The sequence below is a fragment of the Echiichthys vipera genome (genome assembly GCF_963691815.1).
Source record: "Echiichthys vipera genome assembly, chromosome: 1".
In the NCBI taxonomy this organism is placed as follows: Eukaryota; Metazoa; Chordata; class Actinopteri; order Perciformes; family Trachinidae; genus Echiichthys; species Echiichthys vipera.
Window position 1 is genome coordinate 30,023,337 of NC_139826.1, and position 27,531 is coordinate 30,050,867.

A 27,531-nucleotide genomic window follows, 5' to 3' on the forward strand; every position below is an offset into this window, starting at 1 on the left:
GTGTCTCACATAAGGTAGCAAGGGAGACCACTTTGAGAACCGCTCCCTTCCCTGAGCCTGTTATGTAGAGTTATGCTGCTGTACTGCATTTACAATCTAGAACCAGTGTTCAACTCAGGCTACCATGCTTTTGCTTACGTGTCTACAGCTACACCAGTGTATTCAAGAAAACCAGACATACCTTAAGTAGGGATTTAAAAAAAAAAAAACAAGTAGTATATTGTCTCAACTTTTAATTTATTATAACAAATATAGAAGTCAAAGAAAGCTTTGTGCACGAATATGAAAAAAAAAACCTCATGCTATTAGTTGCCTGATATGACCATTTCTATTGTCAAGTGTCTTTTAAAAAACATTTATATTTGTACGGTGTACACTATATTTGCAGATTATATATTTCCCTGTAAGTGGTAATCTGTCAGCATTACAGGCTTCAAAGGAAATTACTTTGTGTGCTTGAGACTCTTTTTCTTGGTACATTTGATAAAAAAGGAGCTGTAGATTGGAAACTTCTTGTCATAATCTAATATTGAATTGAGTGCTTCAATATTCACAGTATATGTTATTTATTTTTGCATAGCAGAGAACATATTCATATGAAGTGTTTATTGGTTTATTTGGACAGTGAGAGAGAGTGAGAGTGAGAGAGAGAGAGAGAGAGAGAGTGAGAGAGAGAGAGTAATTACACGAGGAAAGAACATCTTAAGCGACTTTGTACATTGCTGTATGTCCATAGTTGTTATATACCCTTTCAGAGTCATACTATGGATTACAGAATGTACCACGTTATTATTGTGGTATAATAAAATATTAATGAAGGACTACATTTCTACATCTACTTCTTTCACATAATCCATAAAATGCTGCCTATAAGTTTCAGAGTGTGTACAGACAGATGCATGGTTCCACAGTACAACCTAATATTTAACAGAGCCTTCAAAATAAAGTACTTGTATAAAAATGTGAACATTGACATTTCTGAATATTGCGAAGAATGTCTTCGTTAATGTCATTAAAAGCTGAATATTTGCGTGCACAGGGAAGTAAATGCATCTATGTAATGCTTACCTGCAGAAAGTGTAAATATTGTTTGCAGTTAGATAACCAACATCAATATTTTTAATTAAAACTCCACTGAAGGGGCTGTTAGTGTTGCTGATCCAACTGAAAATCAACACCTGAGTCTGTGACTCAATTTAGCGTTCAGACACTTACATCTCATTGTTTTGTGGTTACTCGGTCAATAAAAAGTAAAATTAATATAAAATGACACTAAAGGCCCCCCAGTCAAATTTTTAATTTGTATTTGTTGTTTAGCTTTGTTTAAGGGACCTTTATTGATATGTACTGTATATTATACATGCAAGTCATTTTAAAGACAATACATAACAATAAATAGTTAGCTGAGGAAGATAAGGCTAATCAACCCTTAATTAATGTACACTTTATGAAAAATAAAAAAAGGAGCCTGCAATGTTGTTGACATTTTGTATTATTTTTTTATCCTTATTTGATTTCTGTACAGCACTTATGAAGAAGTCGCTTTTTCATTCTGGTTAACAAACCAGAAAACTGGCTATTATCAGCCAACACAAACAGATGTGTTAAGACTGTTGCTGTTTGCTCATGGAGGAATTGTTAGGTCTCTGTAAATCATAAATAATAAGTCACAGAGTTTGGTCTTGACCTACTCTATATATAAAGTGCCTTAAGATAAGTTTTGTTATGATTTGCCACTATAAACAACATTTAATTTAATTAAATTAAAGATACCTAAAGCTAAAGTGAACGAGACCGGTGAAAAAAGTCTTAAGATGGAGCGAGGCAAAGAGACCAACATAATTTTTCGGCGAGAGGCTTGTGATTATTAAACTTGCAATAACTGTTTTTATTGGCCACTTGGGGGCAGCAGAAACAATCTGAACACAATATATTGATATATAACCTATTAAGTTGATATGATGAACTTGGGAAACAGTTTCTTATTTACATATCCAGCAGATACAGAGGAACATCATAATTTATTTGGAGGTGCATTTGTGGCTATCTGGTGAGTGTCAGTCCAATATTTACTCTCTTTAGCAGCTAAATGCTCCTCTGTGTTCACCAGCTAGTCAATAACTGTGATTGCCTGCTGTTTGGTGCTGAACAGGTAGTGTAGTAGTAAAGTTTGTGAGCCAGACAGCGAAAATGAACCTAAACTCGCTATAAAACTTTGTTATTGTAGTACTATTGCTAAAAGGAGCACTCCCCTGTGAGTCTCATATTGCTCTGTATCACTGTATACTTTTTTTGGGGGGGGGCCATTATAATGGAATAAGCTGAAAGTACTCTTGTTGCTACCACTTTGCTCCCCAGTGGTCAAAAATTGCAACTTTACAAATCAAATTCTCACACTGCCAATGCCTCAAATGGGACAAAATCAGATGTACCTGTACCTGAAATGCTGCTTTGTCTATTTATGGGGAATATTTGGAGCTCTGTAGGCCAGAGGTGTCTCAGATGCTAGTGGCTGGTCTTCCAGCGGCCGATAGCCATCTTCAGGGTGTGATTAGGGGTGAGCAGGGTCGTCAGTAAGGGGAGGTTGGTCATGGGACTGGAGCGGTTCTTCGTGTTGATCCAGCTATCGATGGCCTCTCTTTCGTACGAGTATCCATCTGTTGGGAAATATCCACAGTTTATGCAAATTACACCAACAAATACAAGCAAATATGTTTAAAACTTAAAAAACTTTGAAGTCTCATGAGTTCACTAACTAGTATGTTTTGTCATCTAATTATAAAGCGAGGGATCTCTGTGTGTCAGTGTGTGAGTGTGTCTGTAATTCCTGTAATTCGAGAACCGTCCATCCGATCTGCCTCACACTTGACATTTGTATTTCTGGGGACCCAGGTGAGTGTAGTGTTGTAGTTAGTGTAATGGCGCCATAACAAGAAACTAAGTTTTGGTCTGTAACTTCTGTCGATCAATATAAGCCAAGCCCATTAGGTTTTCCGCCATTTTTAATTATTATTTTTTCTCTCCTACTCCCACACTTTTGGAGCAATCATTGAATTTGGTACAGAACATCTCTGGAACAAGTCGAAGAAAGTGACTTTTTTCAGATTTTTGATGCTCCATGCAGTTCTGTTGCAACTGACCCTCCAAGTTTGCTCAAATGCTGTGGGCGGGGCTTATATTACAAAACACGTAGTATCTCCTGAACGCTTTATGCTCTTGCAACCACATTTGGTGGCACATGGCAAATTTGGTAACAAGAAGTGGCGCTGTACAGCACCATTTAACAATAATGTAATCAATATCTCTGTGTACAATCTGAATTTATGACTTTCCTTCACATATCTCAAGTACTGTAAAATCTTTTCAGGCCCAAGAAATTAGACAACGCTACTAGCAGCAACACCAGGAGCCAAGGAATCAGCCTGTTCCAAATGGGCACTACTCTAGTTAGTTAGTTACTGTATATAAACTGTGTTAAGTGGAAACGGTCTGTTTTCGCTTACCTGCTGCTATGACTGGTTCTCTCATCAGCTCCCTGGTGATTGGGCACAGGTACTCATCAGGAATACCTGAACACACTGAATCACTCTTTAGCTCCTCCACCTTCCTCAGAAGTTTACTGCGCATACCCACTGACTCTGTATACACACACACACACACACACACACACACACACACACACACACACACACACACACACACACACACACACACACACACACACACACACACACACACACACACACACACACACACACACACACACACACACACACACACACACACACACACACACACACACACACACACACACACACACACACACACACACACACACACACACACACACACACACACAAGAATAAGGAAATGCGGCAGAAGAGAACACAGCCTGAACAACACTTTGTGTTCTCATTAAAATAGAAACTAGAGCCTCAAGAGGAACAAATTGAACTGACACTAACATATACAATAATATTAATACCAAGGTTTTGAGCATTTGATAATCTGTGTTCAACACTTTTTCACTCTTGGATCGTAAACGTGAGCGTGGGTGAGAGAGAACATGGTGGGAGCAGATCATGTCTGCTGACTGTCTGTCCAATTCAAAGTTAAATACTAAGCAGGCACTCGTTTGAACACTGTTGTTTCAGTAACGTGTTGCAGGACCTGACTGCCTTTTAAAAAAAATAATGATCTCATTTAAAAACGAGATAAACATGAAGCTCTTTGTAGACTCCCTGATGATCTTAGCGGTACACTGGGTTTCATTTTGTTATGCTGCCTCTTGAGAAAAAAAGCACACTTATTGATTTCACTCCCACCTTTAAAAAAAAAAAAATCCAGTTTCGCTGTCGTTCATTGCAGCAGATAAAACATGTTGCTACTCAATTCTCTTCTCCAAGTTGGTTCTACTAAGGAGGTGGGATTCATGCAAAGTTACTAAAAACAGAACAATGTGAACACAAGCTGTCACAGCACTGGAGCTGCGTAAACTGAGGAGTGATTGACAGCCACTGTGGGATGGAAATGACGGCATGGCAATACAACAAACATTTGCTGACAACTACATGACGAATTCTGGCCTAGCTGGTACACTGACATAAAGATAACACTCCTACTTTAGCCTTGTGGTGTAAATTTTGCAGAAAAGAAGCTGGTAATATACCTGATGAAGACAAAAAAAAAGGAAAAGAAAGAAAAGATAAACATTTCAGACAGACTGATGATATTAGGTGAAAATCCACTTTATACCTTGTGGGACATACTGTTTTGTGGATTGGGTTATGTAACTAATGAAGTGCGTTAGATTAAAGTCAGGACTGCTGAAGCTCCAAAGCTGAGCACTTTTGCAGTGCAACCTAATATTATGTAATCTTGCCGACTAAAACCCCCATCAACATTCACTCATTCCTTCACCCTTACTTTAATTGAATGGGCCGCCTTTTATCCATGTAAATACGTACAAAAATCCTAATCCACACACATCCATATTCATTCTCACAGCATACTAGGCGTGTAATTCCCATACTTGATTATATTCTTACAATTTGCACAAAGGCGAGCATTAGGACTATGAGAGAAAGAAGGGCTGAAGAAGTGGCTTTGCACCCGCTGAGCAGTGTGTGATGACTTCCTCACCTATGTGCAGCTCTGACGCCAGTGTTTCCTTGGTGAGACTGAGCAGCTCTGTTCCATCTATGTTGTTGGCTCTGAATGTGTCCACCAATCCCTGGAGGCCTTCCTCCGCCAGCCACATTGACACATCCCCCTCCGACCAATCGCTGACCAGCAGCTTGGATCGGCCCGCTGAGGTTGTCCCTGAGAGGGTGAGTCAAAGCGAGACGCTCAGTCCTCGTCTGCTGCGGCACCTTTTGAAAAATTGCCAGCTATTTCCCATGCAACACTATCCTGGAGACCCGCTGACTATTGATTAGGGGGCTGTTGCTAGCGCAGTTTGTGTAAAGATATAAATAAATGTCTGAAGGATTCATCGACATTTTCATTGACACGCACTGAAACTAAAAGGTGAAAAGGAGATCACAGACAGAAATGCAAGAACAGATCTGGACTTTGGGGCCAATGGTAAACACATGACAATTTCCAATAATTACAAAATTGCTTTAGTTTTTTGTGCACATAGGCGGTGTTTATGGATTACAGGCACCCCAGTGTAACATACTATACAGTAAGGCATATTTTCTTCCTTCCTACCTTCACTTGATGTCAGTGCAGATGGCTCTGAAACACACACAGAAAGTAACAGTAATCATGAGCAATTCAATGCAATCTTTTAGCAAACGTGTCCTTCAGCAGAAGATAAAACCAGCTTCACACATTGACATCTCATCACAACAAACAGACAGTATACACCAATATAAAAAATTCAAAGATTGACACATCTATTCATTCTGTTTAAACCCAGTATTTCTGCACAGTTGCAGCTAAATTAGGCAACACTATATTATTAATATTATACTATTTGTAGAATTAGATTGCAGTGGCGGCTGCGAAGAATTGTTTCTCAACTGGTGTGATCCAAACATTCAAACTCCAGAACGTTTTTAAGTCCAAAAGTCGAAATGTATTACAAAGAAAAAATAGATGTAATCATTTCCAAAAATTCACATGTTTTTATCTAACACAATATTCTGCTTCAATCCATATTTGTTGGCGTTTAGCCTTTCAAAAACAACATTTTCCCTGCAGTCAAAAAACTGATTGCTCTTACGCATGCTGCACACAAAGGGAGGCTCACACCTGTATTAACAACATGAATTACATTTATATCATCACAATGACAAATACTCTATTTTGCCTCTAACACTATTATAGTCAATTATTTGAGTCATAACAATATCAGATTCACAACATTTTTCTTTTAGGCTGATGATGTCATAAAACACAGCCGTACTAGCCACTCTGCTCACGATTTAGTGTGTAGTGTGTACATTTGACATTGTAAAATAAGCTCTTTCCCTTCCTATAAAAATGTTTAAATAAAACTAACCCGGCAACGATTTCCCGCCTTTCAATTGGACACAATGTTCAGTTGAGGAGAGAGACACAAAAATAGATCACAGGACAAAACAAATGTTATTAACCATCAAAATATACAGTAGATGTAACTACATTGGAGGGATATGATATATGTGTGTGTGTGTGTGTTTGTGTGTGTGTGTTTCCCACCACGGTCACTGCATCCATCCTCCAGCTTCCAGATGTTTACAGTCTTATCCATAGATCCTGTAGCAATTAGTGGTGCCGTTGGAGAGAAGGAACATGCTGTCACGTACCTGCAGCAGAGGACAGTAATGGACTGAATGTTGGGGCTTTTAAAGGGATAGTTTGACATTTTTGTGTGAGGTTCTTCAACAAAGTCAGTTAATGGCAGTTGGCACGCCCCCCAATTTGTAGAAGCAGGCACAAGCGCCGACACAGAAGCTAAGAAAGGTACTGCTGTGGACGGGGGGAGGCAGCTAAATGTATTTTAGCCAAAACAAATCAACCGATCGAGGTTGGGGTAGACCAGCAAGTGTTCTGAGAGGTAAAATAACGGTTTTGGCAATGGAGTCTGGTGGCTTTGACGAGAGCATAGAACAGCTTCAGTTCCCTCTGCGTAAACTTAAACAGGGCTGTCTAGCGGCAAGGTTAAGCTGTGAAAATATTCTAAATAAAGTGTACACTTAAACTGATTTTGAATTGATTTTTTTGAGGTGGGCCTTCCGTGTCCGAACTCTTGACTTCAACTCCAAACCACCATTTACCGTAGGTCATACACTGACTATGGATAAGTACAATATACAACCTCACTTAAAAAATACCTTTAACAATGAGGTGCAACTTTCTCTGTATAATAACCAGTTATCAGTTATCAGTTATCAATCAAAGGCAAACATCTTAGTCCTTACACCCATTCAAAACAGAAAGAGGACTAAAGGGAAGCTGAAGGTGGCGAAATGTAAAAACTTTTTTGAAAGCACATACAACCTTTAAAAGTAAGTTGCAAGAATTATCTTTAGAGATACAAGTGATTCTGTGAGCACCGGATTCTGCAGCAGGTCAGTTCAAAGCATTCAGAAACTGAAGCCAAAAGGCCAAAACTTTAGTCCTGAGTTTTGAAGCAGCTGTAAGGTCGGTGCCAGACTCAAACCAGACCTAAATATGTGGCAGTGATGTCAATGTTCTCCATCAGAGGGCCAACTCATTGATGGCTCCCCACGTCACATCTAAATAAGGATTAAAATGACAAGATTCAAGAAAGTCAAAGCAACATTATTGAGGACAATCTCTGAACAAACCTAGGCTGGATTGCTCAGAAATGTTGATCTGCAAAAGCTAGTTGGCTTCAATCAACATCTTTAAAAAACCTCTAAAGAGAATTAAGAGAAAGGCACACACTAAACTCAAGATACTCTCACGCTGTTATATTGTCACTTTGTCTGAAGTCGCAATGAGTTTCCTGGAGGCATTTTGTCAAGTGTTGTGATTTACTTTTTTTCGCCATTTATCCACTTTCTCTCAACTTGCCTCATCTACTTCAAATTCAGCTAGCGACTTTCCAAAACGACTTTCATTTGCCCCATTGAAAGGAAGTGAGCTTTCTGCCTTTCAATCACAGGTGGCTGGATGGACTTAAATAGCTTGTAAGTGTGATTATTCATCTGTGGCTTATGTGTGTGTGTGTGTGTGTGTGTGTGTGTGTGTGTGTGTGTGTGTGTGTGTGTGTGTGTGTGTGTGTGTGTGTGTGTGTGTGTGTGTGTGTGGTTGGGGGAGAGACGCAGTGATAGCTAGCTTTTTCTGAGAATGATAAATGCATGTTTTGTGACCACACTGAGTCATAATCTATTGAAGGTGCTGTCTTTCATGTCTCTGCCTTCCCTACAAGTGAGGTCTTGTAAATTGTAAATTAGTGTATGGTATCTGACATTTACTGCTCATGTTTCATATAACTATACAATTTGTGGTATAAAAAACCTTATAAAATTAGTCTGGAATGATCTCAATGTGATGACTCATCTTATTAGTCTGTTTTTATTTCACAAACAAAATAGGTCCAGAAATGCATAATATACAACCGATGTCTGTGTTTTTTTTAGTCTTGGCAATGCAAAACATCTTGCAGTAGATTTTCCCCAGAATGATGTTTATTAAAGACAGTCTGAGCTTGTGTATGTTTGTAAACAGAGGAGTTACCACCAGTTGCCAGAGAAACTGTGTGAAAGAAATTCTGCACAACAACAAGTGTGTTAGTGGTGGAGTTCAATTCAAATTTAACTTTCTGTTCTTTTAGACATAAAACTACAGAATTTTATCAAGATACAAACATGTAGAAGTTCATAAATGAATACACACTATATAAAATATATTGAGAGAGATGAGAGATAGAGAGAAACATATTTACCTCGAGACAAAACTAACTTAAGTTTAAACTAACGATTATTTTCATTATTGATGAGTCTGCCGATTATATTCTAGATTAATCGATTAATAGTTTGGCCTATAGTGTCAGAAAATAGAGAAAAATGTCAATCTCAGATTCTGAAAACCCAAAGATATTCAGTTCAATTTGATATAAAACAGAGGAAAGCAGGAAATCTTGATACCTGAAAGCCTGAAAATAGCCTTTTCAGACTTCTCTGCATTAAAAATGACTTCATCAATTAATTGTTTATCAAAATAGTAATCATTGCAACTCTATTAATGCTTACATTCAATGAGAAAATCCAGTCAACAAAACTTAACCACATAAATATAATATATTTTGTATATTCACCTCTTATGCTGGTTCAGTGTGTAAAGCAAAACTGCATTTTTCTGCAAACAAACAAAGTTTAGTATAAAACAAAATAGGAACTTTGTGTTATGAATGTTACAGTTAATAACTCTATGGGAAAATGTATTAGTAGCAAGTAAATCAATTAAGAATGAGAGGTACTTACCGCATCATAGACTGTGACAGTTTTGTCAACGGAGCTGAAGGGAAAAATAAAGATAGAATTGTAATTATGTGAGCAATATTTTAAATAACAGGCTATTTGGTGCAGAATGTCCAGATCCATGTTCACTCATTGAGGGATAACGCGATACATGTCTCCCTCTAGTGGTTTCACTGAAGTACTGCACTGTTGTGATGGCCTACTTAAAAGTCCAAACAAACAATCAATATTTTACATCAATCGCTTGATTTTAAATAGATCAGGACATGGATACTGATCTATTCAAGATCAGGAGACTGATGTAAAATATACATGTATCATATGGCTTGTAATTACAGAAATGTCTTGTAAATCTTCTTGAGGAAAACAGGATTCAGAGATCTGTTAGAGGAACATGCAGGTGGTTTTTGTATCTTTTAGTCCATTAAACACAATTGTATTTCTCAAAGGTGTTTCTCAAAGTTTTACATCACATTTTTTCTGTCAAAGTTGTGTTGTGTGAAAATGCAGTTGGGGGCAGAAAAACTGGTGCAAACAGAAACATTTTGCAAAATTGCAGCTGCCAGGACTTTGATTGATGGCCGCTCAGGGAGTGTTGCATTTGTCCGGCCACATCACAAACTCACTCTTCAAAATAACATTACCATGAAATATTAACATAACTTTAACTTAAAAAAAAAAGACGATTAAACGATGTGTTCTCTATTTCCAGCAAATTTTAGCCTCTGTATGTTGATTTTCCTGCTGCACCGGCACTAACAGAAAATGTTGGTTAAAATCAATCCAAAGCTAAACATGCAAAGTCACCAAAACATGTCCTTAATGTTCGTGAAGCCCCTACCCAGACACAAGCAGCTGGCCATCTGAGGAGTACGCACAGGAGAGGACCGGAGCCGACTGGCCAGTTAATGTGTGCAGGAGCTGCATCTTATAGCCTACAAGAGAGAGAGAGAAATAACCGTAGTTAAACACACTAATGAGTCAAATATCCCCTCAGTCAAACTGACCAGAAATCCATATCACAGAAAGGACCTTTTTTTATGAAGACTGGATTCTGCTGCACTTTAATGTGATCTGTTAGCTGTTCAATGCAGAAAATATAGAATATTCTAAATATGTGCACATATATAAGCACTTAATAGCATGGACTCATAACATTGGAAAAAAAGCTTAGACTGGCAGCTACTATAGATTTCTTTAAAATCATTTGGCAGCAACAGTGACGTGTCCTGATATACTGATGCTGGTGTATTACAACCCAGTAACACAAATTAAGTGCTGTGCCTCTGAGAGCTGTAGACTGAAGTTTGTTGATACAGAAACTGCACACATCAATATTAAGCCTCAGACTTTTGTCTCAAGTCTAGACAACGACTGTATGTGCAGAGTCCAGTTACGTGCCTCAAATTATGTTAAATGTTCAGACTATAACACCACACAGACTTTTTCAGACTCAACTTTCCAGACATCTCTGAGGATTTTTCAATTTTTCAGTCAATATTAATCTGAATAGCAAAGTCACCAAAACATGTCCTTAATATTCGCGAAGCCCCTACCCAGACACAAGCAGCTGGCCATCTGAGGAGTACGCACAGGAGAATCTGAATAGCAATCGTTAGATGCTTTTGTAAATAAAATGGTTTTAAAATCCAACTTTTAACACGTATGTTAAACTCTGGCTATAGTATGCCATTATGTTGCCAAATAAATAGACATTTTTACCTTTGTATTGTAGCTCATATAAGTGAAATAACTCCAAACCGAGATCTGTTCAACACACATCATTTTATTCAAGCTAAATGCTAAAAGAGTGGAATTAATAACTGTGAACCTGCGACCCCTACAGACAGAAACAGTAGGGATGTAAACTCAACCACTACAAAAGAAAACACGTCTTTGCTTCATTGGTTTTTATTTGGAATAAAAACATACTTGTAAATAAATAAAAAAATAATAAATAAAATGTAGACGACACGTATGGACACATGGCGAACGAACGGTAACCATGGTAATCCGACACCATTCTACAGCCAGCTTGATTAGTTTCATATCATCTACAGGTCGGCTATGTTGCGTTAGTAATCTTCTTTTGATTTGTATATATTTATATATTTTATTTTAGAAAGTGAGATAATAGTCCAGAAACAACCCCTTTTACCATACTTATTATTTAAATTACTCAAATTAAATTCCATACTTTTCCATACTGCTGAGGAACCCTGAGTATACAAGTCTGCAATACATGAACAGTGGACATAGGTAACCCAAGTTTACAATCTTAGCTGATAACCGTAGGAGCTTGTAATTCTGAAAGAGATAATCAGCTTTTCGATTAAGATATGTCACTCTACCTCCAGAGCTGAACCTGTTAATGGCCCAGATCTTCAGGTGACTGTCTTGCCCGCAGGACGCCAGACGAAACTGCACAACTTGACCACCTAAAAAGATAAAAACAATGATCGCATGATCGCAAAAGAAAAGTGTACTCAGTCTTTCACAAACAACAATCAGAGTGTAGATGTTGTTGTCCTCCACAGTGAAATGAGACAAAGGCCGAACATCCAGCTGTGCTCACGACTGACAAGATTTTGACAAACCTTAGAGAATTGGGGAGGTCAGTTTTAAAGTAATGTCCCCTCCTTTATTAACATCTTCATCTTCTATAAAGGGATCAGTTTTAAGAACGTACTGTAACCAGGACACATGCATTCTTTATGTGAAAGCCAACTGATATTATCAGCCAGAACGGAGATGGTATACACAGTATGTTGACAAATGTGCAAAAAAGGAAATTGCAGTGTTTTATAGGCTGATTTTTTTATATACAGTTACAGCTATTTTTCTAAATCATAGTTATATTGTCATATTTATTTAAAGTTACTCATATGAATTTGATTTTAAGTAAATGACAGGTCAAAATTTCATATAAAAAAGTTACTTTACCCATTTTAATCCAGGTCTGTGTCATAGCGCTGTAGGCATTGTGTTCAGACGTCACTGAGACTGTTGCTGTTGCTTTCATATTTGTTTCATTATATCCTGCCTCTATTCACATCTCTGTCAAACTTTTTTAATTATCAGATTAGAGGGATGCTTGGAAAATTGATTATGTTACAAAATGTGTGAAAAATTAGCACCGACCATAATATAATTCTTATGATTTCTTTGGTCTCAAACGCTGCCAGACTCTACTGACTGAGCCGTGTGCCACAGAGTAGAAGTACTGACACACATGCAGCAGTGGCTCTCACCACTGTGGATGCTGGGAGCGAAGGTGCAGCAGGTGACCCCCAGGTCGTGAGCATTTTTCTCCGCAAGGAGCTGGTTCATGTCCAGGTCCCACAGACGCAGGTCTCCGTAGGTGGAGCCAGTCATGAACAGTTGACTGCAGGGGCTGAAGGAACAGGCTACCATTGTTGTGTCATTCACTGCTCCAGTCCTTCACAAACACAACCAAAAGCAGCAGCATCAGCCAGCGAGCACATATTCTATGACCATTGTTCAAGTAAATATAACACATAGAGCTGGATGCTGTCAGCAAAGTACAAATATTATGTCATGTAACTGCCAACAGTGGTGTGAGGAGAGCTGTTTGCACTGAGGTTACAGCTCATTTTGTCAGGTTATGAAAGCGACTTGTACTGAGATGTACCCGTTTAAATACTGGGCCTGCAATTACCAAATTATCTTCATTATCAGTTAATCTATACCAAACCTATGACTTTGTAATTGTTTATCAGATTTTTTTGCACATTCATTTTCTGTAAGAATGTAAGATATCAAGTGTACCTGCGCAGCTGTTTGGAGGGGAAATCCCACAGAGCCAAAGTGCCGTCAGAGGCACCAGAAACCAGGTGATTTGAGTCAGGAGAGAGCGCACAGATCCTCACAGGACTACGACCAGGGTGCTCGAGGACGGCTTCGATGTCCCCCGTGGCCGTAGACCAAACCAGCGTGGTTGCATCAGTCGAACACGAGGCAAGGAACTGTCCGCAGGTGCTGAAGCAGCAGCAGTGGACGCCGTATCCATGTCCTGACAGCGGTGAGAAGGGCAGCTCCGAGAAGTCACGGGTGCTGTATATCCTGAGAGTTTTGTCTCCAGAACACGTGGCAAACAGGTCGCCAGAGAAGGCACACCAGTTGACATCGTCTCGATGGTCTTGTAAAGTGCAAATCAGAGATGTCATTTGGAGAGCCGGTCCTGAAGTTCACATACAGGGAATGAGAAAAGTAGAAGTTAGAGATGCACCAATCCTGTTTTTTCCGATACCGATACCTGGGCTGAGTTGAATGAATGAACCGTATACGTTGCCATGTGAGTGAAGGCATCGGGCTTGACAACAAAGTGTACTTTACATGGAAGTGTTATTTATTTATTTTTGCTGCTAAAGTGCACTGCAAACAGATATTTTAAAATGTAATAACCAGTTTTGCAAACATAGAATTGAAGTGACTAGATAGCTGTAACTGTATTGCTGTGTATGATATTAATAAAAAAATGAATAGTATTTAGTATTTAATATGCAGAATGGACCATTTTAATTATAATATTGACACATTATGTGTAGTTCACTTTAACGTTGCAGGTGGGGCTTGTTTGAACTATTTTATACACTGCTGTATATCATTTATATTCTAAGCTATAATAATAAATCATATTTTATTTCGTTAATTATATTTTTGTATTATTAATCTGAATATGCAGAGAAACTAGTAACAGCTGTTGGTTTAGTTCAGGTGTTTTGGTTCAGTCCTCACTGTCGAATACACGGTGCTCCTTTAAAGGCTGCTATTATATTTTCCTTATTGAATTTTTCAATGAAAATGTTTTAAAATGTTTCCTGTCCAGATGTCATATGTGTTTTAAATGTAGGCCATTTGATAGCATATTTTGCACGTGCAAACCAAAGACATTTCTGCCAAAAAGTAGATAAACTTATTCTATTTCTATTATATTTTATAAAAGTAGTGATGTAAAAAGTCGAATATTGAATTGAACTGAGTAGAAGTATAAAGTAGCAGACAATAGAAATATTCATACAATTACCTTAAAATGTTCTTTTGCCGTGTCATTTTTATTTTATAAAATGTATTTTTTTTATTATTATTAATATTATTATTATGTCTAACAGCACTTTCAACAGAATACCAGGAAACAAGGCAAAAACAAACAGCTCTCCTTGTTTTTTTTTATCCGTAAGCTAAACATATGTTGTGCTGTCACCTTACTAAACCGAGAAAAACACCGATAAACAAACAACAGCGGAGCCTCGGGAGGCTGTAGCTGTGGAAACTGTTGCTAAGGCTCCAGCTAACGAGAAGTAACTGTCCCCTCGAATTACCTCATGTTATAAAGTCAATTATTATTCAACAGCGGAACACAAACTGTAACATTAAACAGCCAACTCAGACTGTAAACCACATTAAATACAACAGTAATGTTAGTTACGTCTAACAGCAGCAGAGTCACAGTACCTTTCTCCGTCGTGCTGTCGGTTCAGCTGAATGTTTACTTCCTCATCGAACAGCTGACCGTGACGTCATATGCCTTACGTCAGCCGTTAGGGAAATGTACGTTGTGTTTATTATTTGAAATAATGGACACAAACAAGGACACTTCTTGTACTTTAAGGCCCTTTACTTTTTCTTCTATTGTATACTACCTTTACTCCTCTTCCAATTTGCTTTCAGATTGTTAATTCAAAATATGATCAACACATAAAATATAATGTATTATTAGTAAAGGGTGAGGAAAGGGTGGGTTCACAAGCTTATATTTTAGACCTTTACCAGCTGCAGTAATGGAGCAATTTGCACAAATTATAAATCAGTAATATACAATATTCCGTAATTAGAGACGGGCCCACCACATGATGTGTAATTTTACTTATGGGATTTTAAGTATATTTTGAAATGCATGCGTGACTTACTTGTAACTAGGTTTTCGTTGCCACCGTACTCTACGGGGGAATTGTTGGGTCTATGTAAATCATAAATAAGTCAGAGAGTGTGGTCTATACCTACTCTGTAAAGTGTCCTGAGATGACTTTTGTTATGATTTGGCACTGTAAATAAAATTGAATCGAACTTGCACCATCACATTGCGGTACTACTGTTTTACTCGTAAACTGCATAATATTATTATACAGTCTATGGTTTTACTTTTATCTAAATACTTTGTTCTTTTATGCATTTTTGTTGTTACCGGCGGCATTTAGACTGATAACGCAAACTTCATCTGTGCTTTACTTTTGCTTGCACTTTTATAAAATATGGTTGTCAGATTTAAAATTCTCTTGTCTTATCAACCATATTTTAAACATTTTTGTGAGCTGCTGATAATTCTTTTTCAATTACTTTAAATTAATCTACTTAAAAATTGTAAATCTCTAACATAAACTAGATAAGGTTTGGATTAAGCTCTGACAAAATTGTTTTATTTTTCATAGTTTTAATGCACATTTTTAGGATCTCGAAAAGGTTTTTACGCCTGTGATTTTGACACGTGTCTTAGTGTTTTCTTAATAAGGTATTGGATAAACTTTTGACTGTCAAGCTTGAGAAAACTTGACCTTATAGAATAGTTTACGTCTTGAAAATGAACTAAGGATGAGACTTTGGTCATGAATGCATACCCAATTTCTAATTTCAAAGAATAAAAGGGATTAATCCATGCATCTTTATCACAACACCTTTTATCAAAAGCAGTTCAGTTTGTTGGAAGTGAAATAAAACACACTGAGGTCGTCTACGTTGAAAAACATCCTTTTAATAGGTCCGTGCCACACACTAGTGAAAAATAAAGCTCCTACAAAAGAATGATACTTTTATTCCACAATATCTTAAATAAAGTAACTTCAAGTACTCTTGACTTGGGTACAAAAAAATCTAGCTGCCTCCATCAGGCCACAACACACAGCAAGGTTCAACACAGTGGTTACAAATGGCCTTAGGTCCTCTGTATTGTGGCAGATTACGAGGAAATGCATCATGGAAGCATGACTGAATGCTTGTTGTTCCTTTTTTTTTTTCTTCTGCTATGGTGAGGAATGATTTCTGTATCACTGTCCAACTTTGGAGGCCTTGTTGGATTGAAATCATATAAAAAAATAATGTCGTCATAAGAATGAAAACTAAAAACAATAACATCCCCTACATGCCCCTGTTGGAAGGGTAGGCACTACCAAGATTAAGGATACCACAGTGTTTGCAGAGGATATGTATATACTGTACAAACAATATTTATGATAATGTTTCCATCACGTTCACTAAAATAGAATGCTACAATCATTCTAAGGCATAAACAATATCTTAATATTCTTAAACAATTTTTACACATTGTTCCAAACAAGACATAATATTGACATTAATAAACAGTATATACACATGAATCACCATTGTCGTAACTGTTCCTCTGCTGTTCCTGTAATTAAATGCAGTTTTACAGTCTGGACAAATGAATACAGTCCTCTGATGCCCCAAAGCACTGAACAGTGTAAACAGTTTTCTTTTCTTGGCTTTGTTTGATATTTGGGAGAAAAATTATAACACAAAGACACATTCCTTTTTTTCGATTCAAAGCAGTTCTGCTGATTCTTCCTTTTCATAGAAAATGAAGTGGACCTTGATTCATAAATAATTATTACAAAATTAAATACATTCACTATAATACGATTAAATAACAAAAGATTATTTACAAGTAGTGGAAAGTAATCTAGCGCAGACACATCAGTGACAGTTGAGGATTAATTCAGTGCAGTGTTCTGAGACAGGGAATGGTATTGCACTACGACACCCCATTTCTCTGGGACTCTTTGGGGCTTTTATCCCTGTTGTAATAAAATCCAGCGCACCTCATGTAACAACTTTTTTTTTCTTTTTTTTTTAAAGGTGACATCTCTCATAAGCACACCGTGGGTTCCTTATTACTCATTTGACTTCTTCTTCCGTCCTGCAAAGCCACATTCTCCATCAGAAAATAAAAATAAAAGTAAAACCTGGTGCTCCGATATGAAAAGTTGAATGAGTTTATGGGGAGAATCTGAACCGACGTTTAGTTTGTTTGTTTCAGAAGCTCAGTCCAGCGCTTCTCAAAGAACTTCCTCATGTTATGGCCAGCTCGACCAATGTCTGAATTGTCTTCATTGAATTTTTCGCAGTTATCAAAGACCAAGTTGACATCAATGATGAAAGTCTCCAGGTTCTGATATCTGAAATAAAAAAAAAAGAAATAAAAGTCTTTAGAAAGTCCAACACATCACACACAGTTTGGGGAGGAACAGAATACATGTGTAATAATTACGTGTAATAAAGATACAAAAAGGGTAACTATTCAGTTAAATTACAGGAAAAAAGACAGATTACTGATTATTAGCTGGATTACAATTTTAAAATACATTTAAAAAATAAAGAATGATACACTAAAAACTCTTGATTGCCTCCCTCGTTGTCATTCACCACTTAGCTTTCACAATAAAAGCCCTCTAGCCAAGAGGCAACTCAACTTATGTGTTTCTAATAATGAATTACTGTTATTGTCGGTTTAAATTACTTTACTGCCTGAATTTGCTTAATGAAAAGTACGTTTTATTTAAAAAATGAACTGAGGGGCGGCCAGTGGTTAGAGCAGTCGCCCAATGTAAAGAGGCTGAAGGTCCTTTAGGCAGCAGCCGCAGGTTCGAAAAATAAATAAATAAACGGAGCAGAAAAGTCTTGATTTCTCCAAATTCCTTTACATTGTTCTGTTGTCTTGGGGAAGTTTGAATAAAAGTTATCTTATTGATATTTCTCTTCTCTTGTCTATATTTGCACGTTTGGTATCGAGGTAATTCAAAAGTAACGAAAATGAATCAAGTTACATTATTTACATTATTTTTAATATAGCTTGTTTTATAACAGGTAATCAGTTATTGTTTCGGAATACATTTTGAAAGTACCCCTTCCTGCCCTGCATACTGTGGTGTATTAAAACTTATCTTTCAAAAACACCACTCTGACTTCTTTGAACTCTGTGAAAACGCCCAGAAGCACCTTGAGGCGCCCTGGGGGCTATCAGGAGAAAAAGAACAAACAGAAGTGACGGTAACTTACTGGCTGCTCACAAGCTTCTCACGTATAGTGAAGAAGTCCATCGGTTTCTTGATGACCTTCCTGTAGCCAGGGACTGATTTCAGGTTGACTGGTGTGAGAAAAGGCCATGCATCCTGATGCCGCTCCAACTCAGCAAGGAGTACCCTGTTGAACACACAAACACACATGATTAGGCACCAAAAAAGCTGTAGGTTTCACATCAAGAAAACTGTTTTTCAGGGGGAAGTTTATATGTTCTTCTTCCTTTAAATGGATCAAATATATGTTTCCCATGGTAATAACAAACCCACAGAGAATTACCAACTGACTCTGCAGTTCCCCTCAAGCAAAGTGAATGTTTGATTTATATTCTTCAAGTGGAAACAAACATGACTCCTAATGAACGATGATGTTGCTCTGTGTCTACTGGGAATATATATATATATATATATATATATATATATATACACACAGTATAATATAATCATATCATATCAACTTAAAGGTGATGATAATGTCACTTTTGTGTTTGCAGCTTGTTTCTGTTGTCCCCACGTGGTTAAAAATTAGTTTGAAAGCTTGTATATGATGTCAGGTATTTAGTAATGTGTGTCTTTATAAGCTAATACCAACCAACACAACTCATTTGTCACAAGAGGACCTAAAAGTTCAGGCTTAAACCACAAAAGAATGACTTATTTACTGATAAAAAGAAAACACATCAGCTCCCTGCAACTTCTCGATACAGTCCTACAGTAGAAGAGGGCGACACATAAATCAAGGCTTCGCTAGAAAGACAAGTACGAACAAGCCAGGGTCACATACCTGCATAATCCAAGGTCCCTGTTGTTGTCTCTAGCTGTCTTGGCCCGCTTCACACACACAGGGCTCTCCTGATTGGCTGCTGGCAGAGCAGGTGAGCTCTCCTCTGCTTTCCTCTTCCTACTGGTGTCTTTTGCCCCTTTCTTGGGCGTGCTGCTGGCGCTAAGTGGGTCGTCTTCTGGCGCTTCCCCGTTACCCGCCTGCTTCCCGTTCTTCTTCCCCTCTCCGCCTTTCTTAGCACCTCCTCCGCTGGATGCTACTGGTTTGCTTGGAGGTTTTTTATTTTTAGGGCATGGTCCACTTGCCTGAGTAAAGAGTGAACAATGAGTTATCTGAGGTCTGGTGGAATTAAAACCAATTCATCATACTAACATAGGCCTTTTCTAAACTATTAGCTCAATTTGTCATATCTTTACACCACCAATATTATTTTATTTCTTCCTTGACCACATCTACATAAAACATTCTGTTAAACGTGAAACAAAAGCTGTTGCTTCAAAGAATTTTATGAATATCAATGTGGAGTTTTACTGACACTTAACAGGATCAATGACAAATTCATGCTGCAGACAATCGTTTAGAGAAAACATAATAAAATGGTAAGTGCGCCCTTTTAAACAATATCTAGAGAATACCAATCTAAGTAATGTGATGAATTTGGTGAGGTGTAAATGTAAGTGGTCCTCTGCCGTTGCCTATTCGAACTCCTTTTAATATGTCTTCTGTTCCATTTTAACTATGTCTTTAAACGTGACACAATGTAAAAATATGAAATATATGATAATATGACTTTTTTTTTATTATTGTTTTTTATCTATTTTTCTTCTTTTTTCTTCTTATTGATTTACAACGTATTTATTGTATTATTTGTATTTATTTAACAACGTAGTTTGTTGTTGTTCACATTTTGTTCTGTCTTTGTTGTTGAAATAATGTAGCTTGAAAGTTATTGATAAAGATATTCTTTCTCTCTCTCTCTCTCTCTCTCCCCTTTTATTACCTCTCTAAAAAATCCCCCAAATACTTAAAAAAAGAATTCTTTGAGCATGAGAATGGTTGGATTTAAAGTGAATACTGGTGCAAAGTAACATCCATCAACAGATTCAATACACCAATATCTGTCTTGGCTGTCTAATACCAACATTGGCAAATTGTGTGGATATTTTCAGAGAACGGTGTGAATCAAGAGGAATAAATGCACAAATATGTAGCTAGGATTCCTGCTACAAGTGATCCACTGTAGAGCGATGACAATGCTTTATAAATGCCTCTGATACCTTGGATATGCAGGCCGGGCAGTACCAGTCTCCCTCTGGGATACTAGTGATCTTGGGTTTGTGACAGTAAGTGTGGCAGCCTTTGTCACAGCCATCACACAGCAGAAGAAGGTCCTCGTTATCCCCCTTCCTGCATATCTGACAGTACTAAGAAAACATGTCCATCTGTTAAAAACAAGCTTTCACTTAAGGAATAGTTTGTTTTTAATTAGTGAGGTGGAAATATGCTGCTTACCACTTTCATGATGGACCTCTCCCAGGCGATAGACTTCTGCAGCTGCTGGATGCACATGGCCAACTGGGCGGCACTACGCACTTCAGTCAGGGCCTTCCTCCACACCTTCATACCATGGGCCACCTCCTCCTCGCCGCTAAGAGAGGACAATGAAGAAGGATGAGAAACAAAAATACACACATGTACGTGAATATGTGGGCGTAAACTGTATCAGCTGAACCACCCGCCAACAAGACAGCAGACTATAAAGAGCCCCAGCTGTGCAGAGACAGGCATGAAGATTTGGGGAGTGTAGGGCGCTGAGGAAAGGTAAACATTGATTTTATTATGTTACGGGGAAGGTCATGCAGAAAGAGTGAAATCCTGTGAAAGTTTATACTGTACGGTGGGAAACAGAAGTATGCCCATAACCAAGGTTACTGATGCAAAACACCATGCAGATGACTGCAGAAAAATCAAGCCAGTAAACCAGTAAACAATGCCTACATGGGAAATGAAACTGAGTGGAGTCCCCCACCCCACTCAAGAAACTGCACAAGACCAAAAAAACAAACAGAAATGCAACAAGCCACCACAAAATTCTGCTGTGAAAGCAGCAAAGACCCCCACTGTTTGAGCAGTATGGGAAACATAAAGCACACACAGAGAGAGGAAAGGGTCTTAGTGGGAGAGTGGGGATTTTTGGTTGGAGAAATGACCTACCCTTCCCTGTCAGCACTAGTGGATGGGGCGGGGGCAGGGACAGTGACCGTACCCACATTATCCAGCCTGATCTGAATGGTGGTACCTAAGGGGCTCCTCAGGTACCTTCTCTCGATGTTGCGCTCCAGATCAGCCAGACGTGTCACTGCTATGTCCAACGGGTTGTCCAGGTGACGCACCACCCCGCCCTTCTCCACCCGCTCCTCCGGATGCTCTTTGGAGTCCTTAGAGTCCTTGTCTCCCGCATTTGCAGACGCTGGCGTTGATTTGGTGGGGGGCTTGTGCTCGTAATACACCAGGTCCTCCCGCTCAGACTGAGGGTCCAGAAATGTCCAGCCCTGGGAAAAGAAAAATGAGCTGTTCAGCCTTGTGGCCTCAGATCACACCACTCTGCGTGTTTAAACATGTTACACCATTACAATATGTGTAAGGTTGTGTTAGTGTTTTACCTTGACCTGCAGGCTGGCTGCAGTGACCTTCCTCTCCAGCTCCTCTACCTGCTGTAGCACAGCAATGTCCATCTCCATCGCCTGCTCCTCAACACACCAGCCTCGCACAGACTCCACACTGACCTGGCTCTCCTCCAGCTCATGCAGCTCGATCATGGCCACTACATGGATGAAATGAGAGGTATCAGCCAACCATGAATAAAAACACAAACACAAACACCGATGCACAGATATTCATTTAGCTCGGTCAATAATACAGTGTTTGCAGTGTATTCAGGGATCATCAAGGATATGTTTCTATAGTTTGAACATAAGCACACCAAATCTATATCTACGTTCAGAAGCAGTGTTTGAGGCACTCACCGTCTCTGTGTTTGGTGCAGACCTGGGGGATGATCTCTGTGTACTTCTGCATTTGCCTCAGCAGGCCCTTCTCTCTCATGCCTCGGCTGTGGAGAGCACTGACTAAAGCCCTCAGCTCTTCAATGTCAGACACCCGCCACCACCCTGTCAGCATCTCTGAGACAATGAGCACAAACAGGCACGTAAACTAAAAGACACTGAACATACATCACTGTAATAAAGTTGCTTCATTCAGCTATGTTATACCCAAATGAAATTGCATACAGCAGAGCAGAACGATCCCTAATCCAATTATCTTGGACTGCTCAGGCAAGTGAATTCTTTTTCAGGCAGGTGGATTCTATGCAATTACAAAATGGGGTTTGATTATGCCCTCAACTTTAGTTTCTCTCAATACTTTTTGGTCACTCACCCTCTGGAATAGGCCGAGGTGTGGTGTGGTCCAGGGATTTGGGCATCTCCAGGGTAGGAGAGGGCATAGATGAGGTTTTCTCAATGCAAAGTAGAGGTGATTCACTCTTGCTGGAGACACTCGCTGTCGTGTTGCCCTCAAGAGAGTGACCCAGCATGGGGCTGGGGCTAGGGCTGCTGCACAGAGGCAGGCTGGGACTCATCATGCCACAGGCCCAGCTTCCGTAAGAAACTCCTAACAATGAAGAACCTGACTTCACCTGGGGAGAAAAAAAAGGAAAAGCCAAAAGGATGAGGGAGTTGTAGGACAATAAAACTGAGAGTCACAGATTAGGTTATCTGGTATATGGCAGAAATAACATCTTTATTTGTGTCCAGCCAGCAGCCTCACCTGCAGGGCTGATAGTGGATAGTTGAGTAAGCCAGCTGGGTGGTGCGGGCTGGCGGAGGCTGAGGCAGCAGAAGGGGTGAGAGGCAGGGCAGGGGACTGAGGTGGGGATCTGGGCCTGACTGGGGTAGAGGACGCCTGGGGAGACACACGGGGCGCTCCTGGAGGAGGTGTGGTGATGGAAGTGAGGTCACAGGGGTTACGAGGGAGCAGACTGAACCAGTGTCCGCTCCTCTCTGTTAGGACTCTGAGCAGCTGATCGCTGGATTGGAATGAGAGGTACGGAGATGGAGCAGGGGATGCGGTTGGATGAGTGTTCTCTGGGCTTTCACGTGGGACTGGCAGGCACGGGACAGATAAAGAGGTTGAGGCTGGGGGAGGGATGTTTGTAGAGTCATTAGTGGTCACCATGGAGGGGGTTGTTGCTACTGCTGGCTCAGAGGTATTGTGAGTGGGGGAGGATGATGTTACTGTGGTCCGGGCAACAGGAGTGCCCACGGGGCTGCCGTTTTGTCCTAGATGGGGACTCTCCTTGTCCCCTGCCATCACAGTTTCTTTGCCAACGTCCTTGCTGACGTCCCGGAATGTGCACAGTTTGGATACACAGCCTGGCTGCTGGTAGTAGGCGGTCGGGGAGTTTTTCTTCCCCTCATGCTCTTTTTCCTCCTCTTTCTTTTGCTCCAAGCCTTGTGTTCGGATGTTTTGCCCATCGAGGTTGGTAGGTTTCTCCTTCTGCAACTCGATCTCCTGAGGTTCCTCTTTGACCTTGACCTCCTCTGCTGCTCTCCTCCTCCTCTGTCGCTCCTCCTCCAGTTCCTCTGGAGCTGCAGGGAAATGAGAGAGCGTACGTATATTACACCTGAGAGCTGATTACTCTGTAACATTATTCTACGCTTGCTCTTAAGAAAGTATTATTGTTGTGGATTATTATGGTTCACAGATGCAATCTCAAATTAGTTGTAGAGAATAAGATACAATTAAAACATCATCAGCATATTTCAGCCAAAAACAGCTGAACATGCAGCTAAACAGATATATTTCTTCCTTCCCTTCCTGCAACATCAAATCTGATGATTTTTATTTTCCAGACTGAGTGAGCATAAAATGTGCTGTGCAACCAGATAAGCAAATCGAAGCACTTAACATAAGATTTAATCACACTTAGTGTGTGTGGTACTGTAGCTACCTTCTCCACTCTCCATGGCTTCAATGAAGACCCCTCCACAGTGGGGAAGTACCCAGTACCGGCGGCGGTAGCGGTCCTGGCCATACATCATGGAACGCAGGGAATGGGATATTTCAAACAGCTTTCTTCTGGTCTGATGATGTTGCTGCAATGGTACAAAACATATCCTGTGATTTCTATACATTATTTTTATCTTCAGCAAAAACAAAAGCTTAGCTATGCTAATGATGTAATGTATTAACCTAATTAATGGCTTCATTGGCAAATAGCTCTATGTCAACGTACATGTTCATAAAATAACAGAGAGTTGTTTTTAACACTGAATATTAAAGCAATTTCAGAGGCTTAGTTTACTTGCTTAGTTTCACTCAATTCCTGGATGCTATAGGATCATAATTATGTTATTTGATCCAATAGACACTCTACCATTGAGCCAATGTATCCTAATATTGCTGTTTGACATAACTTCAAAATACTGGAGGCCTCTTCTTAAGACTTGTTAGTTTCTGACTCTGGGAAAGGTAAACATTAAAATTATTATCAATTCAAACAAATTTAAGCTATTTTATTTTGATTACTGATGTTATATTATTTCACTTCCATTCACTTAACCTCCCCCGAGGAGGCCTCCAACTTTAATAACCTCTGGTCTAGAGTGTAGGAGGTGTTTCCTCCTTTCTGTTGTTTATCGCCTTATAGTTGCTTCCCCAAGCGACTTTTTCAAATCTCCCTGTGTCCCATTTTTAATCACACATAGTCAGTGTCAACAACCATGCATTCATTTCTTGATGCCTTATACTTTTATGTTAATGGTTATTAACTTTGTCACAGCACTTTTACATTTTAAAGCAGAACCCACCTTGGCTAATTTCTCTATCTGCTTGTCTAACTCCTCCAGACTGGTGGCTTGGTCAACCTCATCCTGACAGGAGGAAACAAATACAATAAATCTCTGTGAGCAACCCTCCATGGTCAGTTTTAATAATCAATCTATAGATGGATCTAGCTATAATTTTTACCTCATCGTATGTCTCCACTTTTTTAACCTTCTTCATTTCTTCCTCCTCCTCCTCATCCTCCTCCTCTGCTTGGTCATCACTGTCATCATCGTCGTCGTCATCATCGTCGCTGTCTCCACCTAGTTTTCTCTTCCGTTTGACAGCAGAGGACGGAGTGCCGATAGACTGGTTCTCTTCAACACCCATACTAGCCTCCCTCCTCCCAGTACGTTTGGCATAAATGGTCCTCAACCTGCATTAATACACACACAGGTTCAGCGTGATAGTGTACAGAGAATCAAAGTGGGTTTTTTTAGGATTGAAGGAAAAACCTACTTCTTCAGTTTTCCCTCCATAATGATCTTGTCCTTCCTCATGTTTGCCATCTGATCCAGGCTCTTGTCAATTTCACTGGAAGAGGAAACACAGTGAGTTATGTCTGTGTTTTTATTATTCTCAGAAAGAAATAACAAGTATATTGAGTAAAAGATAACAGCTCAGGGACGCTGGCAACTATCTACAGCCAAAGTAAAACATTTAATAAGCTGGTATCCCGGGGAAGAAATTAATTTTTGCATAATTTCCTTAAAATTTAAAAGACTCTACTGCAAATGACTGCTCCCTAATGCAGCTTTATTAAGCAGTTTCAGCTGCATCAATAAAACACACCATTATTGGCTAATGAATAACTTGAGTGTCAAGGAATATAAAAGCACAGACTGAACATGGTAGATACATATATTCTTAATTATGCAAATGCAGAGGTAAGGGAAGCATTGTAGATCACTTTTTAACCATCCAACAATGTGACATTGATGCAGACTATATTAAGAAAACAAGTACAGGGCTCAGTTGGACGGTCAAATTCTAATTTTTCAGTTTCAGGTTCTTCTTACCTGATAACAGCTTTGCTGCAGGCCAGCTCATTAGCCAGGAAGCCCAGGATTGAGGCCTTTTGGGCAGGAGTGTGGGCCTGGAAGGCCTTGGTCTTCAGACTCAGGGCCAGAGGGGCCAATTCTGTATTGGCACAATGGGCTCCCATGTACATCTGTAGCACCTCAGATACATTATCCCTGTTGATGCCAACGTTGGTGAGGTGGTCCCCCAGCATGGTTTTGGTCTGATAGAAAAGGAGCAGATGACAAAGAAGTAAAGTTGATGAACAGTAATGACTTAAAGTTAATGGAATATATATATTTATTCACAATGCAGGAAAATTAACTTAAACCTAAAATCTACAACACCAACAAAAAATTATCAAAATTTGAAAAAATCCTGTATGCAGTCAAACAGTCATGCAATAAAAAAAAACACAGAAGCACTTTAATTAATATCAGTTAAGTACCAAATGTAAAAGTGCTAAGTCCGTTTCAGAGTAAATTACGCTTTACACTTAAGATGTTGGTGCTTTAGTAGGTGCAACGTCTTTATGTATAATAATGAAGTGAACTGAAACTACCAGAAAGAGCAAAACGTGCCTCTCAGTTGTGATTCTCAAGCTGGCTCCACTGTTTCAAAATGATTCACAAGTACAACGCATGACTGAGTGACCTTTGAACTAGCTCACCTTTTGTCCAGGTGGCAAACCGGGATCACAGACTGCCAGAGAAAGCAGTTTCACCAGAAGGTCTTGGACTTGGCCCATGCTGTCCCCCACATTGAGCAAGCCCTCCTGTAGCATGCCCAGGGTGGGCACATCTGAATTCAAATCAAGCCCTAAAACCTTCCCGAAGCCTCGCAGGAACTGCATCAGCATCAGGCAGTCAGACACGGCATGTCCTGGTAGGATGAGTCCGGGAATCCGGGAGAAGTCAGGCAGAGGCTGCACAAAGGAAAGTGGGTAAAGGTAGGATTGTTGCGTGTGTTACCGTGATAGAGACATTGAACCCAATTTGGACCACAGAAAATTATGATTTAAGCAAAAAGCTGTCATTATATCTTACATCTGTTGCCTGTTATCTATTGCCTGATAGTGATTTCCGATTTATAGTGATGAATGCTTATTTTTTCTATATTATGCAGTACTCTCCTTTAACCACTTGAGGGCACACACCTCCACAAATAAATATGTTCACGACCATGAGGTCTTATTACAAGTACTGACCATACAATCTATGGTACTGACCCTCAACAAAATGTTACTATTAAATAATAATAATAATAATAATAATAATAATAATAATAATAATAA

General features: G+C 39.3%; 2 protein-coding genes across 11 annotated transcripts in view; both read right to left on the reverse strand.

Moving 5' to 3' along the window:
• Positions 1–108: 108 nt before the first annotated feature.
• On the reverse strand, positions 109–14,929 carry wdsub1 (WD repeat, sterile alpha motif and U-box domain containing 1). Of its 2 annotated transcripts, XM_083911256.1 has the most exons (13): positions 14,916–14,929; positions 13,230–13,641; positions 12,692–12,879; positions 11,792–11,878; positions 10,282–10,375; positions 9,444–9,477; positions 9,278–9,318; positions 6,691–6,797; positions 6,512–6,529; positions 5,716–5,742; positions 5,143–5,322; positions 3,504–3,638; positions 109–2,657 (listed from the first exon to the last, which is right to left on the reverse strand). In XM_083911256.1, exons 2-13 carry the CDS (start codon positions 13,625–13,627, stop codon positions 2,506–2,508), a joined length of 1,461 nt encoding a protein of 486 aa, XP_083767382.1. In that variant the 5' UTR covers positions 13,628–13,641; positions 14,916–14,929; the 3' UTR covers positions 109–2,505. The 2 variants fall into 2 exon arrangements, with proteins under 2 accessions (XP_083767382.1, XP_083767383.1); XM_083911257.1 differs by lacking the exon at positions 6,512–6,529.
• Positions 14,930–16,189: 1,260 nt separating this feature from the next.
• baz2ba (bromodomain adjacent to zinc finger domain, 2Ba) overlaps positions 16,190–27,531 on the reverse strand; it is a 67,690-nt gene continuing 56,348 nt past the window's right edge. For 5 of the 9 annotated variants that reach the window (XM_083911083.1, XM_083911086.1, XM_083911084.1 and 2 more), the window contains 16 exons: positions 26,908–27,162; positions 26,237–26,460; positions 25,677–25,751; positions 25,362–25,593; positions 25,202–25,264; positions 24,343–24,487; positions 23,160–23,980; positions 22,770–23,028; positions 22,358–22,513; positions 21,995–22,155; positions 21,546–21,883; positions 20,844–20,979; positions 20,609–20,755; positions 19,335–19,636; positions 18,531–18,674; positions 16,190–17,650 (listed from right to left, as the gene is read on the reverse strand). In XM_083911083.1, coding sequence (XP_083767209.1) covers positions 17,494–17,650; positions 18,531–18,674; positions 19,335–19,636; positions 20,609–20,755; positions 20,844–20,979; positions 21,546–21,883; positions 21,995–22,155; positions 22,358–22,513; positions 22,770–23,028; positions 23,160–23,980; positions 24,343–24,487; positions 25,202–25,264; positions 25,362–25,593; positions 25,677–25,751; positions 26,237–26,460; positions 26,908–27,162 — 3,615 coding nt within the window. In that variant the 3' untranslated portion in view covers positions 16,190–17,493. The remainder of the gene's footprint in view (positions 17,651–18,530; positions 18,675–19,334; positions 19,637–20,608; positions 20,756–20,843; positions 20,980–21,545; positions 21,884–21,994; positions 22,156–22,357; positions 22,514–22,769; positions 23,029–23,159; positions 23,981–24,342; positions 24,488–25,201; positions 25,265–25,361; positions 25,594–25,676; positions 25,752–26,236; positions 26,461–26,907; positions 27,163–27,531) is intronic. The other 4 variants (XM_083911089.1, XM_083911088.1, XM_083911087.1 and 1 more) reach the window with 1 other exon arrangement.